The following is a 14,170-nucleotide window of genomic DNA, read 5'->3' as shown; positions in this document are numbered from 1 at the left end:
TGTAAATTAGTACAACCACTGTGGAAATCAGTATGGAGATTCCTTAAAAGACTAGGAATGGAACCACCTATGACCCAGCTATACCACTCCTTGGTATTTATTTTTAAGAGTTAAAATTATCATACTACAGTGACATATGCATACCCATATTTATAGCAGCATAATTCACAATAGCCAAAACTATGGAACCAGCCTAGGTGTCCATCACCTAGGCTAAAGAAAATGTGTGTGTGTGTGTGTGTGTGTGTGTGTGTGTGTGTGTATATATATATATATATATATATATATATATATATATATATATATATAATAAAGTTTTATTCAATCATAAAGAAAAATGAAATTATGTCACTGCAGGAAGATGGATGCAACTTGAGAACATTATGGTAAGCAAAATAAGCCAAACTCAGAAGGTCAAAAGTTGTACGTTTTCTTTCATATATGGAAGCTAGAGAGAAAAAAGGAAAAGAATAGTGTTGATGGGGAATCTTGTGAAAATGGAAGGGAGATCAGTAGAGCAGAGAAAAGGGACCAGGAGAAGGGAGGGGGGAGAGGGGAAATACTGGCAAATGATATTGACCAAATTATATACTTATATTGGATGTATGTACAAATATGTAACAACAAATCCCACAAGTATGTACAACTATCATGCACCAGTAAAAATATGGATTTAAAAAATGTTGACAGAAGATTAGCAAAAATAGGCTGTTCTTAAAAGAAAAATTAGAAAAATCTTACTTAGGACGGAATTTTCCTATCCTGAGATAAAGCTGCACAACCAAAGGTAAAATAATGAATTTGGTTCCTTTGTGAGGATTAAATATTAATCAAGCAATATCTGGCCCAATTTGTGACCTTGATTTAAATTCTCTGGCCTATATTTTATAGTGAGTGTTTATAAGCTATTCAAAAAATTTTTAAAAATAAATAGATCATTAAAACATATGAATATGGTTTGTAATCACAGATATAGGGGATAAATCTTCCCAAAAGGAGCCCAAGGATTATATCCCTCTTTCCTTCCATGTCTGTTCTAATATTCAAATAACATCTGGAGAATTCAATTAATAACTGTTAACAAGTAGAAAATTTCCTGGATATTTTATAGTTATTTTCTTGCTCTCTCAGCATCATTTTCCCCACTAGCCTATTAAACCCCTTCTTGCTATGGCCTCTGAGATTCCAGGGTCCCTACCCATCCTACATCTTCTTTGGTTGTTCCTCTTTGCCGATTCTTCTCTACCTGTCCTGCCCATGTCTGAGCTCCTGTGTTAAGCCCCCTTCTCCTTCCTCTTCCCCTTTCCCTCTCTTCTCACTGTAGGATTCCCTGCAAAATCCTACCTAGTACATGGCTTCAGTTACCATATCAGTGTCCACCTGCCTACCTGAGAGACCTGAATTCATCAACAGTTTCTCTTATTTGACATGCCTTGACTCCAACCCACAGCTCTGCTCTTATCTAACCCTTCCTGTTTCAGGTATACCCCACTGGAAACCTTGACTTGCCCCATCTCATGCAATCTATCACTAAATCCTTTGCAATCTATTGACTGATCAGCTCGAAATGACCTTCTTGGCCACCGCCTCCTCCAGACTGCCAGCCTCATGTGCTTCCACATTTCCCTTCATGTGGTCAAATTCTATTCATGTAACATGCAGAATGATCTTTTTAAAAATGAAGCTCTTTAACAGCATATAGCAAAGTTACATTTTTAATCACTACAATTCAGATTCACAAAAAATATAACTTAATTTTCCTAAAAATAGACTTAATTTCTACCTCTTAGGGCTCATCTTTACTTTCTTTTTTTTAATTAGTTGCTCAAGACAATACAGTGATCTTGACATATCATACATTTGATTCAAATTCTAGTATTATTATTTTTTTAGCAAATCCTAGTTCAACTCAATTGCTTTCAATTATCTTAGCGTCTAAGTAAACTTAGCCATTTTGGGTTTCTGACCTTCCCATTTGTCAGTTCAGGGCCACATCAAAGTTGGGGGTGGGGTGAGAGATTTCAGCCTCTCTAAGGCATTAGTGAGGAGTGGACACCTGTTCTGTAGCCATTTTGGGCTGTTCAACAGCATCTGTTGAGTGACTTGTCCTGTCTAGTCTCTGGTCACTGGCATCAATGGCATCTTCCCTTACTCCTAGATTTTGGAATGTCAGGTCCACCCAGGTCCTTCTGTGCCTTCTGAGCTACTTCAGACCCTCTCTGAGGTACTTTCTTTGCTACTCTTGGGCACTCAGGACAATTTGATGTTTGCCAATTTAGCCTTCAACAATTGTAGTAGAATACATACCCTCTCCACCTATATAGGGAATAAAAAGATTCTTCCTCTAAACCTAAAGGGTTAAAGAAATAGTTCTCTTCATGTAAACTAATAATTGATCTTTGATATTCTTCTTAAGTCCAAGTAAAACAATGGAAGATTAAAGACGAAAGTGAATCATGACTTGATTTTTCTAGTGTCATTCTGCTGCTTATTCAAAGTCCCTCAAAAGTGATAGCCAGACCACATACCAACAGCTTCCACAACCTCCCAACGTGGTGCTTCCCACTTCTACCTCCTCTTTCCAGCCATGGACTTGGATAAACATGGACTATATGATCTGCTTTGCAGGTGTCCTGCCTGGCTTCCCCTGCATCCCCACACCTCTGCACCTCACTGCCCATATACCAGCATAGTCACATGCAACCTGCAGCTGATACCCTCCTCCTCTGCCTAGTCATAGGTCATGTGCCTTGGGGCACAGGTCATGAGCAGCAGCCAACCTAAGGACCTCTGGGATCTGACTTGCTAAAATTCTATTCTTTAAAACAAAAGGTTGTGGCCAGAACCAGAGAGCAGGAGAGCATCAGCAGAAAGCACCCAAGTGCCAGCAGGTACACAGTTTTTTTTGTTCAAGTTTCCTTGTTGAAGCTTTAAGCTTCGCCACAATTCTTGACTTGGAAAGCAATATGGCAGGGTAACTGATAGAAATATTGCCTATTTCCCCTTCCTCCCATGCTAGGAGAGTAGCTGAGCTCATCTTAGTATTTTCTTGCCTCAGAGATTTTGTGAGGAAGACATCAGAAGCTGCACGAGGCCAGTTGCTCTTCCTGTCTTTCCTAAGAGTCAAACTCATTCCAAAGATGGCATCAAGTATCTGGCAAGAAAGCAGAAGGCCTAAAAGAAAGTGAGGGAAAATAAATGCAGATTCTTTCAGAAAAATCTCCCAGAGGTCAGCAGGGTCCACATAGATGGGGATCCTGAAATTTTGAGTGGCCGTTGATATGGAGGTGATCAGGCCACAGAGGGGAGGCCACCTGGAACATGGCGGACAGTGAGACTCCAGACCTCCAGTTCCCAGGTGCAGCCTGTAGGGTCTGAGAATAGCAGAGATTCTCAATTTGAAGGGGTCATGGAGACCAGCTGGGATGATGGGTATCCTAGCAATAACTTCACAGACAAATGGCTGGTAAATACAGACTCTATTTGACCTTCACTGGCCTCCCTAGGCCTTTGTACAGCCCTGCAGTGGGGGGTTGATAATCAATGAGGTTGAATTCTTCACCAGTTTAGTTTGGTGCAATGGGGGCCGTGTATGAGTAAGGCTGACCAGAAGAAAATTTTATAATGGCATTTCTTATATATCTGGGTTTTGTACATCTGAACAGAGATTTGCACTTTCCACACTATACTTAAGTTTGCTGGTGTTGACCAAAGAAATAGAAATATTTCATGTGTTTGTTTTCTTTAATTGATCCTGAATCCCATCCTACTTTCTCTAAACCATTGTTTATTGTTCCCTTCTGGGTGTCATATGACAAGTTCTAATTAAAGTGTGTAAAAGACACACACACAAAAAAAAAAGTAAAAGAAGAAAACAAGAGGAGAAAGATGTATGAGAAGGTAGGAGGTAGGTAGAACATTCTGGAAAAATGTGTATATGCTTATAAGAAATGGAATGGAACAAAGGTTCCCCTGGAGACAGAACAAGTCACCTCAAATCTGCCATATAATACAGGTGGGAAACTAATAAAGTGTCTGGCAATTTCTCCCCCATTAGGAAGTTCTGGCTTTATTGATTTTTACCTGAGAGGCACTGCTGAGAAGAAACCGTTCCATTAATTGACTTACAGGGATCAACACCCAGATAAAGTGGCTTCAGTTGCTGTGACAAAATCATTTCATTCATTTTTTTCTGCAGAATGAAATATTCTTCAGATAACTTTGATATCTAAAAGGGTCATGTGTCAGAACAAATCAAGAAAAAGAATTCTTAGCATTCCATAGGAACACAGCGGTCTTCTGAATTCTTTATTAACATTCCCTGTCACTCCCATGCTCTTCTTTCTCTAGAACCCACCCTGACTTCTGTACCAGGTCTGATAAAGTCCTCACTTAACATAACAGATGTGTCATGCCATCTCCATCAAGTCCTTCCTGGGGTTCCTGAGATCTGACATCTGCCCTTACCATTCTGCTGGGATTGCCTTTCTAATTCTATCCTGAGGAAGCCCTCTGCTGCCTTTCACTATACTAAGCTTCACTCGTTCTTTCTTTTTAAAATATTTTTATTAGTTATAGATGGACATAATACCTTTATTATTTTTTTATGTGGTACTGAGAATCGAATCCAGTGCCTCACACATGCTAGGCAAGCACTTTCCCACTGAGCCACAACCCCAGCCCCTTCCCTCTTTTTCTTTCCAGTCTTAGCTTGACTTCAGGGCACCTCTCTCTTTCCAGCCTACCCAGCTCTGACAACCTGGCTGTCCCACTAGGGTGAGTGTGGGCTCCTGCTTGTCTGCCTCTGTGGAGCACTGAATCCACCCCCATGGTGTCATTAGCCAGGCCTGGTGGATGAATCCGTAATGCTAATTCTTTTTGGTGTCTCAGTGACATAGTAGGTCTGGATTTTAATCCCTGATTTGATTTTTGAGTGGGCAAATTTATGCACCAAATGTGAATTCACTATCCATTCACTCATGAATGTGAATTCACTATTTCTGGGTGCCTAAAACAAAAACAAAAACAAAAACAAAAACAAAATAGGGACTAGGTAAATTAATCAATGGCAGACCTCCACTGACAGCCAGAGGTTGGAGATGTTAGACCATTCCTGTAGCACTAAGATGGGGACCAAGGCCAATGATTGCATTTTTCAAGGGCTCAGCTGCCACCAGAGACAAAAGGCAGATTTTAAGGGCTCAGGGATACTAGATAATACTTCCTTGAACTGGCCTATTATGATATTTCTTCTTATTTTATATACCATTGACTACCCTAGGAATTCATGTATTTTAGAGGTCACCAAGTTAAAACCTTTCACTTTATATAGAATAAAATAAAGTGCTAGGACAAAGTCATTTCCTTCAGGTTAAATGCCTAGAAAGAGCAGGAACTGGAATAGAACTTAACAGGAACTGGTTCCTATATCTCCCCACAGTAATAATTGGTTAGAAATCCATATATGCCTGCCAGAAGCCCTAAAACCTGAGACATGCCTATGGGTGACATGAAATAATCTCTATGAGAGAATTTCTTGTGTTTTTTTTTCTTTGTGATCTTAATTATCCATGATTTGCTTATTGTTGTGAGGGTTTCATTAGATATGTATATTATTATGGCTACATATTTCATTTTAACATCTAATTATGCCTTTTCAACTAAAATTGGAGTCAGGGAGAAAGAATAAACTAGGGGGCTTACAAAACTTATATATATTTTTAGCAGTAACAAAAGGTCTCACAGAAACATGAAATTTTGCACTATCCGATCCCAGTCTTTTAAAACCTCTCCAGTATCCTCACTACATGAGGTTTCTACCACATTTTTTGCTTTTTTTTTTAATCATAGTAAATTTTTTAAAAAAATTATACAGCATTTAAATAGTATAATCCTCGAGACACTTAATTAAAAAGGTCTCAAACAGATGAAACAATGCATCAACGATTCATCATTTGTTTAATTAAGCTACTGGGTCATTCCCAGAGATTTATACTAGTAAATAAATTTGTTTGTATACATACCTGTTTTGAAAATATTGCCAAATCACAGGCTGCTTTTTCTGAAGTTGCTTTTGAGTGTCTGTCATCCTTCATCTTGATATTGGGGGTTTCCTCATGTTTTGAGGGACAGGAATACACACTGTAGGTGTTTCTTGTTACTTCTGCTGGTGTTGCCAGAACCTTTTCATTCTTAAAAGAAGGAGACACCCTGCCCTCCCTTAGTTGCTGCCTTTGCATTAATCCCCCATATTTGTTCTGAGTGAACACAGCAGCTTTGCTTTCTTCCTGGTTCTGTATCATTGGTTCAACGGGCCTCTCTTTGACTGCCTGGTATCTCTGATGGCCTCTCTCCTGGCTGTACATGGATGAATTCTGGGTAACTACTGAAGTCTTTTCTTTTTCTTTGCTATGATGTGCATTTTGAGAAACTGACCTTTGGTTAAGAGTAGGTTCCCAAGTCTTTTTAAAGGAATTCTCATTCTCAGCTAACCAAAGTCCTGGGTCGCATGGCCCTTCTGATGGGATCCCCTTTCCCAGATATGCTGCTTTGGATTCTTCAAAATTCCTTTCTTCAGTGTACCTCTGATAATGACTCTGGATCACAGTGTTTTCCTCCCTTGTCTTTATTTTGTTTTCTTCTTGGTCTTTGATATACTTCTGTTTGGGGTTTACTTCTTCTGCCCAGGGGTGCCCGATGAGGTACAGTTCTTGATCAGCCTCTTCTCCATACACATTATTCACTTTTTGCTGAGTTTGATATCCTCTGTTGTTACTCTCAACAGCATTGGTGGCTTCCCCTTTGGTTTTGAAAGTAGAAGCCTTCCCTACCAAGGGATTCCCTTTATTATTTGAAGTTGGAATCACAGTTTCATTAGTAGATACTGAATTTTCTGTCCGTTTCTTCACAAAAGATTCCCTGTACAAAAAATATTAGATCTGAATACATGATGATACTAAAACGAGAGCTTATTACTTCTTTTGGCAACAGCTACAAGCCATAAAAGGGTGGGAGAAAAACAAAAGGAGCAAAAAGAGCTCAAAAAATTTTTTTAGCAAGTTACATTAATCAAGAGCTTCCCAAAATGTTCTACTCTATTCTACAACTATTTGAATAATGAGAAAACGTGTTTCAGCTTAGAGGCAGATACAGGCAAGCACACAAAGATCCATATTTTCATTTCACAAGATATCAAAATTCTAGGAATTTAATTGTATCATTTTTAGAACAAAATGCCACGTGATGAGAGGTTGTGGGAAACATGCCTAGTTTTGAGACCAGTAAACAGAGTGTGTACGTGAGGTTCAGGTAGATAGTTTAAAAACCACCAAGTATATTGATCACAGGAAATAGCTTGCAAAATTAAAGCTAGAGCAGTGTCCTCAATAGAGCTCTGATCGTTATTGCTTTGCCAATATCCTTTAAAACTGATTTCACCTTAACTTGAAGATAAGGAAATTGGCCTTTTTTATAGCTCCCCCTCCTCTGCAAGCCGAGGCCAAAACCCTCACAAGAGCAATACAGACATGAAAATGGCACTTAGAATCATGGCATTTGCAGGTAAATCATTGGAGTTGGAGAAGATAATGCTAAGTGAAGTTAGCCAATCCCCAAAAAACAAATGCTGAATGTTTTCTATGATATAAGGAGGCTGACTTCTAGTGGGGTAGGGAGGGGGAGTTTGGGAGGAATAAATGAACTCTAGATAGGGCAGAGGGGTGAGAGGGAAAGGGAGGAGGCAGGGGATTAGCAAGGATGGTGGAATGTGATGGTCATCATTATCCAAAGTACGTGTATAAAGACATGAATTGGTGTCAACATACTTTATATACAACCAGAGATATGAAAAGGATTCCACTGTCATTTATTATTTTTTTAAATCAACTAAAAAATGGCATTTAGGTGGAGTTAAATAGTCACAACATGGCATTCTAATACCTCTCCCTTCTCTCTGGGAGGCTTGTGCCCAACACTTTCAAATCAGCCCAGAACACATGTGAGAGTTTTGGTCTTTTGCAATTTGAGAAGAAGGACTCTTCTTTGAGTCAAAGGTGGAAAAATCTCCTGGGACTTCATTTTCTTAATACCACTGACCACTTGTTAGGCCTTATGTGGCATCTTCTGAAGGCCTATCAGAATCTTGGATGAAACAGAAAATGATGCAGGGCACCACAAATCCCAACCATCATTTCGATGAGTGGCCATGCTAGTAATTAAATACTTCATCTTAATTAAACTCACCAGAATATTTATATTTAATCAAAATATGCAACTAATGAGAGAAGATAAGCATGTAACCTCTGAATGTCTACACTCCGGAAAAAACAAACAAACATTATAAGTTAGTATTGAGACTTCAAATGCATCTTACTGGTAAGCCCTTGTATGCACTGCTCAAATTGCCAGGTCCATCCCATATCAATTATATGTCTGAATTCATGCTACAGAACATTCCGCTGTGCGCTGGAGGCTAGCACAGCACATGGAGGACTTTTAAAGGTTTTCCAAGATGCTTCTCAGGAGAACCTTTCAGAGCTCCAGCAGGGGAAGGAAGGACTAGTGATCGTCTCTTCTGACTCCTGCTGGAGAGGGTGGGAGGGCTCAACCTTTCTCCAAATTCTAAGTGTGGTTTTCTAGGTCACAGGTCAGGGGCTGCTCAAGGAAGGGTAAAGAAAACCAAGGGTTTCAGGTGGCTGCAGGAAAGGAAAGTCAGAAGTCGTGGAGGGCTGAGGGTGCTAGAGAGCAGAGCTTGGTAAGTGGGTGTATGCCAGGTGCACCTGCCTCACTTTCCCTGACATTTATTTCCTGCCTCTGAACGTCCCTTGCTTCTCTACTTGTACTTTTTCTTAGAAATTAAATTTACTTTAACTGATGTATAAAACACAAAAGTTATACGTATTAATGGGGTACCGGGTGATGTTTCAATACATGTAGCCATTGTGTCATCGAGTTAAACATATTCATTTCCTCCAACTTTATCACTTCTTTATGGCAAAAACATTCAAAATCCTTGTGCTTCTTTTATGTCTGGTTTTGCAGTGCACTGCCTCTGACAGGCCAATAAATGTCAAATTCCCCATGCCAGTCCATGTGGGGAGTTTTCTTATTCACATTCATGTGCTCTAAAGTGGATCTGACATGTAGTAGATGCTTAATAAGTATCTGCTAAATTGAAAGCTAACCCTTGGTGTCCTCAGACTTCCTCATTAAATGTAATATCTAAAAGTAGTAATTTAAATTCTACAGGTAGTAATTTCTAAAAGTAGTAAAATTGGTGTTTCTTTCTTCCATCTGCAACCAGTTTACATATCTCACAGATAGCATCCATCCTCCTGTCCCTGAGGCATGCAGGTGGTCACTCTGAAGTTCGCTGGAATGTTTTATAACTAGTCACAAGGAGAAACAAATCACTTGGACTGTTTGTTACAGACAAGGACAAAGAGCATATATGCAGGTCTTTGAATACACAAAAAACTGAAGACACCACCAAATGCCTTTGCATTTCAGATAAACATTGTGTTTGTCAAACAAGGAAACAAGGCTGGCCTGGGTGACATAGGGAGAGTGTGGGTGAAGGTGAGGGGAAGAAATGGTAGGAAAACCATCTATGAGATTCACTATTGGTATCAGTATGTTGGGTGAGAGACTACCAGGTGTGGGTGAGTGGGGAGAGAAGGACATCATCTCTTCTTCTATCTCATTCTTTCACACTTTCTGTACCCAGCTCTGATGTTAAAGTTGGGGCTGGAACGATCTTTACCTCCCTGGAGAATCAGTCACTTATCTTTTGATCAATTCAACATCTAGGTATTTTTCCTTCCTTAATTTATATCTTGAAGGCAGGGTTCCCTCCTCCTTACCCTCTCCAAATTGCTTGCATATTTTAACCCATTTCATTAGAGATGTACTTATGGGTCATATTTCTTTACCAAGAAAATGGAAGCAATTTGTTGAGATTTTGTTTCATTTATCTATGTGTGCCCACTGCATAGCAAACAGCTTGCTGAATAAATGAGTTCAGGTGATCTGCTCATATGCACTTGGAAACATACATATTGGCATATTGGCTCTTAGACCACAGAAATGAATGAATGAACCCAAGGACATTGTTTAGATGAGGAGAGGTATTTGAATGTGGGCAAAGGAATTATTATCAAAGGACACTCAGTCTTTGGAACAGAACTACTTCCAGAAAGCAGTCTGTCTGGTAGAGGCCAAGGGGAGCCACAGTACCCTGAAAAGAAAGCGTGATGATCAGTGTGAGATACCAATGACCTCCCAGCTAAGAAAAGAGCACAAGGGTGGCCGCTACATGTTTACTGACATTTTTGGGGTCAGTACCTGGTTAGTATGAGAGAGACTGCGAACACTCTTCTATGACCTTATTGGTTTGAAAAACCTTTGTTTCAAATTGGCACAAGAAAGAACATCATTCTACCTCTTATTTTCAAAGTTTTTCTTGTAGTCAAGTTCTTGATCACACATCTGGATGGTTGCTCCTGCTGTGTTTTTCATGTTAACCATTTCTTTTCTTTGTTTCCTGGCTAGATGTCCTCTTGCAGCTGAAACATGCAAGGCCCAAAGCAGTGTTGAACAGAAACAAGTGTTTTTGACAACTTATTTTTTGACCACCCATTTTCAAAGGGAAAATGAAATTAAAGATGCCACATTTTTTTTTAAATGGGCTCAGTAACAAGATGCTTCTAGATACAATTTACAGTCATAGACTCCCTGAAGGGTCTTTCATACCCAAGGAAGGACTAAAATGAAACTAGAATGATACAGATGAACCAAGTCAATGACAAAATTGCCAAAAAAATTTCCTTTTTTTTTTTTTTTGTTATGTTCTACTCTTTACAAGTCCTTATTATCGTATTATCTAACTGCAGGTTTTGGACATTTGGCCAATTATCCTTGGGGCCTGATACATTTCAGAATTTGGATTACAGAATTTTGTTTTAGCTTGGTGCAGTGCGTGTGTACCCGTAGTCCCAGTTACTCAGGAGGCTGAAGTGGGAGGGCTGTTTGAGTCCAGGAGTTTGAGACTAGCCTGGATGACATAGTAAGACCCCCATCTCAGACCCGAAAGAAGTATTTTATTTTAGAAAGGAAACAGTGAGTGATTATCTATTCTGTAACATTCCTCATGTCAAGAAAGCATCCCATATCAAACGAATGAATACTTCAGAAAAATGGAATATTTCAACTCAATGGAATGAATACAGAACTGCACATAACTTCACTTTATATTAGGACATGTTCCACTGCCAAATGATTTCTGAAAGATTTGTCCTCAGAGCTTTGTGCATTTCAGAAGTGTGGATGAAAAATTAGATCTCAAATTACAGGGACTGCATTTTGATGTCTTAGCGAGAAGTTCACAGCTTAAAATTCCAAAAGAGATAATGATGACCTGCTATTGATTGATGGAACTGGGACTGGGATGCGACTATCTTGAATGTCAGTTATTCCCACAACAAATCAATTTTCTGCAGAATACAACTACACACCTTTAGAGGATCATAAAATTGACTTAGTGGCCAAAATCTAGCATCTAAAAATGAAATGAAATAGACTAGAATAGAAAATATCAGAGTCTATTGCTGTGTGGTATGTATCAGGTTATCACATAAAATACATATTTTACTATGGGTATCCAGTCGAAAATGTTTGAATGACATGGTACCAACCATACGAGGCTCTATTTAAATTTAGCATCCTGTAGAAAAATAGACAGCAAAATACAAAGTCTATTAACATTTCAAGAAGAATTTGTGAAGGAAAGTACGATTATAGATATTATTTCCCTAGAGCTAGTAAAAAGAAATGAATGCCCTTTAACAAAATAAAATTTAATTAAGTTGTCAAAAATTATGGCAAGTGTAACCTTTGGAATACAGTAGGAAAAAAATCTCATTGTCAGATGAATTATAATACTGTAATATGATTCTTGAGATCCATAATTAATTCAATAATTTGCCATATCTTGTGCAATAGGTCAATTGCATTTCACTAATCCTTGACTGAAAATTTAAAAGTTATTTTACTTGAAACAAAAAATTATTCAAATATTAGAAGTGTCAGTCACTGAAACAATCTGATTAGATTTAACATAGAGGAAAATATCAAGGCTACCCAGACCGGGGGTAAACATATAAGCTACATGAAAATTGGAGGTCTGTATATAGCAAGTGCTAGAAGATCTGATTTCATGCCTATATCAAAACAGAACATTATACTTTGTTACATTGTGAAGTGTCTGAGTAATTACCTGACTGAATTATTATAGCACTTTCTTTCCTTTTCTGTTGTATTTTTTGGTATCTTCTTGAACCCAAGAATGCTCTGACACAGGCTTGAATCAAAATGAGCTTGTCAATGGCTTCTTTCCGCATTAGATTTAACTGTTCTACGTGGTAATATTTAAGGAACACCTTAAAAGAATTAAAATAAAATGTAAATAAAACCATGGCACACAAATGTAAAGCAATCATGTACTATGCTTTGAAGAAACAAATAGGCTGTATGGTCAATCTCTTTTAGATTTTGGGAATCACTTATCTTTTGCTTGTTTGGCCCTGGCATTGCTTGGACAGCATAGATTTTTGTGCTTGAAGAAAACCATTCTCTGAGTAAGAATCAGAAGATGGCAATGATATTGCTCATTTACAACAGGAAATTTTGGGTTCTGTCGGATGCAATAATTAGAGTGAAGGATGTTGAGCTCTTCTAGAAAAATTTTAGCATCATGTATTCTGGGTTAAACAATTTTTTATGTCGTAAATAAAAAAAAGACAATGATACTTCCCAGAGACAATACAGTTATTTGTTTGTCAACTGTTTATTTAGATCTTATGTGTACTTATATGGTGGGGATACAAAGATAAATAAGACAGAGGCACTGTCTTTTAGAGCTTATAGGGCTGTCAGTGGAGGGTGTAAGGCAGAGAGAGTGACCCAGGCAGGTTTAATTAACCCAGTAAATCCAAAGTTTTCAATTCTGTGAATATTTCAATGAAATTGACATCAATGCATTAAATTAGGTTGGGAATCACAATCTGAGCTTATATACTTTATGTATATTTGTATATGTGGAAAGACATATACATAAATATACATATATATATTTCAAATGCTCTAATCATTCACTAATCATTTTTACTTTTTTTCAAAAAAACAGAACTCTAAAAACATACTATTTATTTCAAAAGTTACCGTAAGTCGTATATTTATTGCTCGATTTAAGTTTTTATATGTATCCCACAACATTTGGCTCAATTTAAGTTTTTATATGTATACCAAATCCGGGAGGATGGGACTTAACATATTAACAATGTTCTCACTAAATCCAAATGCCATCTTCTAGAAAGGAGGGCTGACTTTGGATCACTCTAAAAAATTAAAAGAAATGACAACAGGGAAAAGGCATGAAAATCTGGAGTGGTCTTCTCATATTAGAATTTCTAACTTCCCCATTCCCCCTAATGAAATAAAAAGTTTTTTTTCCTGATGGATAAATTTACTTATGAAGGTTACTTCAAAGAGTTTATTGAATCTATCAAGAAAGTCACTTAAATTCATATTTTATGGCTGACTCATGACACATGGTAACCCTGCATGGAGGATCTCTCAGTGTTCCATTGAACTTGAAAAGCTTGGTATCCACATGCAAATAGTTTAGCATTATAGATTTTGATTGAATTCAGTTTTAATTACTACAGAACTCTAGAAGTTAATGTATTGAGTCCATTCTTCTGTTGACAATTCATTTAAAATACAATCTGTTTGAAAAGGTCATTATTTTTTTGCATAACATTAGAAATGTCCTTATATTAAATACTTTTATCCATGTTAATGAGTTAGAAAAGGTGAAGTGGAAAAATACAAATAGCTTTAAAATGCTACTTAAATATCACGCAAAACTGGGATGGCAAAGGGCCTTTCTGCAAGTTAAAACTCCATTTGAAGTTAAGCATGCGTTTCAGACCATAAATGATGGAATTTCAGCCTGACAGAATTCATTTTTGTGAGCATCTAAAAGAAAACAGTGTGAATAAAATATGTATCTTTCTTTTCAATGCCAGGATTTTCCCTGTCTAAATATTAAAGTAAATATGGATTACTGAACGTGTAGGACATTGAGTCTAAGGTAGACTTTTTTTTTTTTTTT

The 14,170-nt window shown here is 37.9% G+C and overlaps 1 protein-coding gene across 1 annotated transcript in view; it reads right to left on the bottom strand.

Annotated features, from left to right (window-relative positions):
• The window catches only part of MYO3A (myosin IIIA), a gene marked incomplete at both ends in the record, with an annotated part of 197,984 nt that overhangs the window by 29,357 nt on the left and 154,457 nt on the right, over positions 1-14,170 (bottom strand). The window contains 4 exons of the mRNA XM_081300337.1: positions 4,084-4,228; positions 6,024-6,918; positions 10,439-10,562; positions 12,272-12,434. Of these exons, the coding sequence (XP_081156463.1) occupies positions 4,084-4,228; positions 6,024-6,918; positions 10,439-10,562; positions 12,272-12,434 (1,327 nt within the window). The remainder of the gene's footprint in view (positions 1-4,083; positions 4,229-6,023; positions 6,919-10,438; positions 10,563-12,271; positions 12,435-14,170) is intronic.

This window comes from Spermophilus citellus (assembly GCF_964194105.1).
Source record: "Spermophilus citellus genome assembly, chromosome: 6".
Taxonomy (NCBI): domain Eukaryota; kingdom Metazoa; phylum Chordata; class Mammalia; order Rodentia; family Sciuridae; genus Spermophilus; species Spermophilus citellus.
Note: the sequence above shows the minus strand (reverse complement) of the source record. Positions and strands in the feature narration are given on the sequence as shown.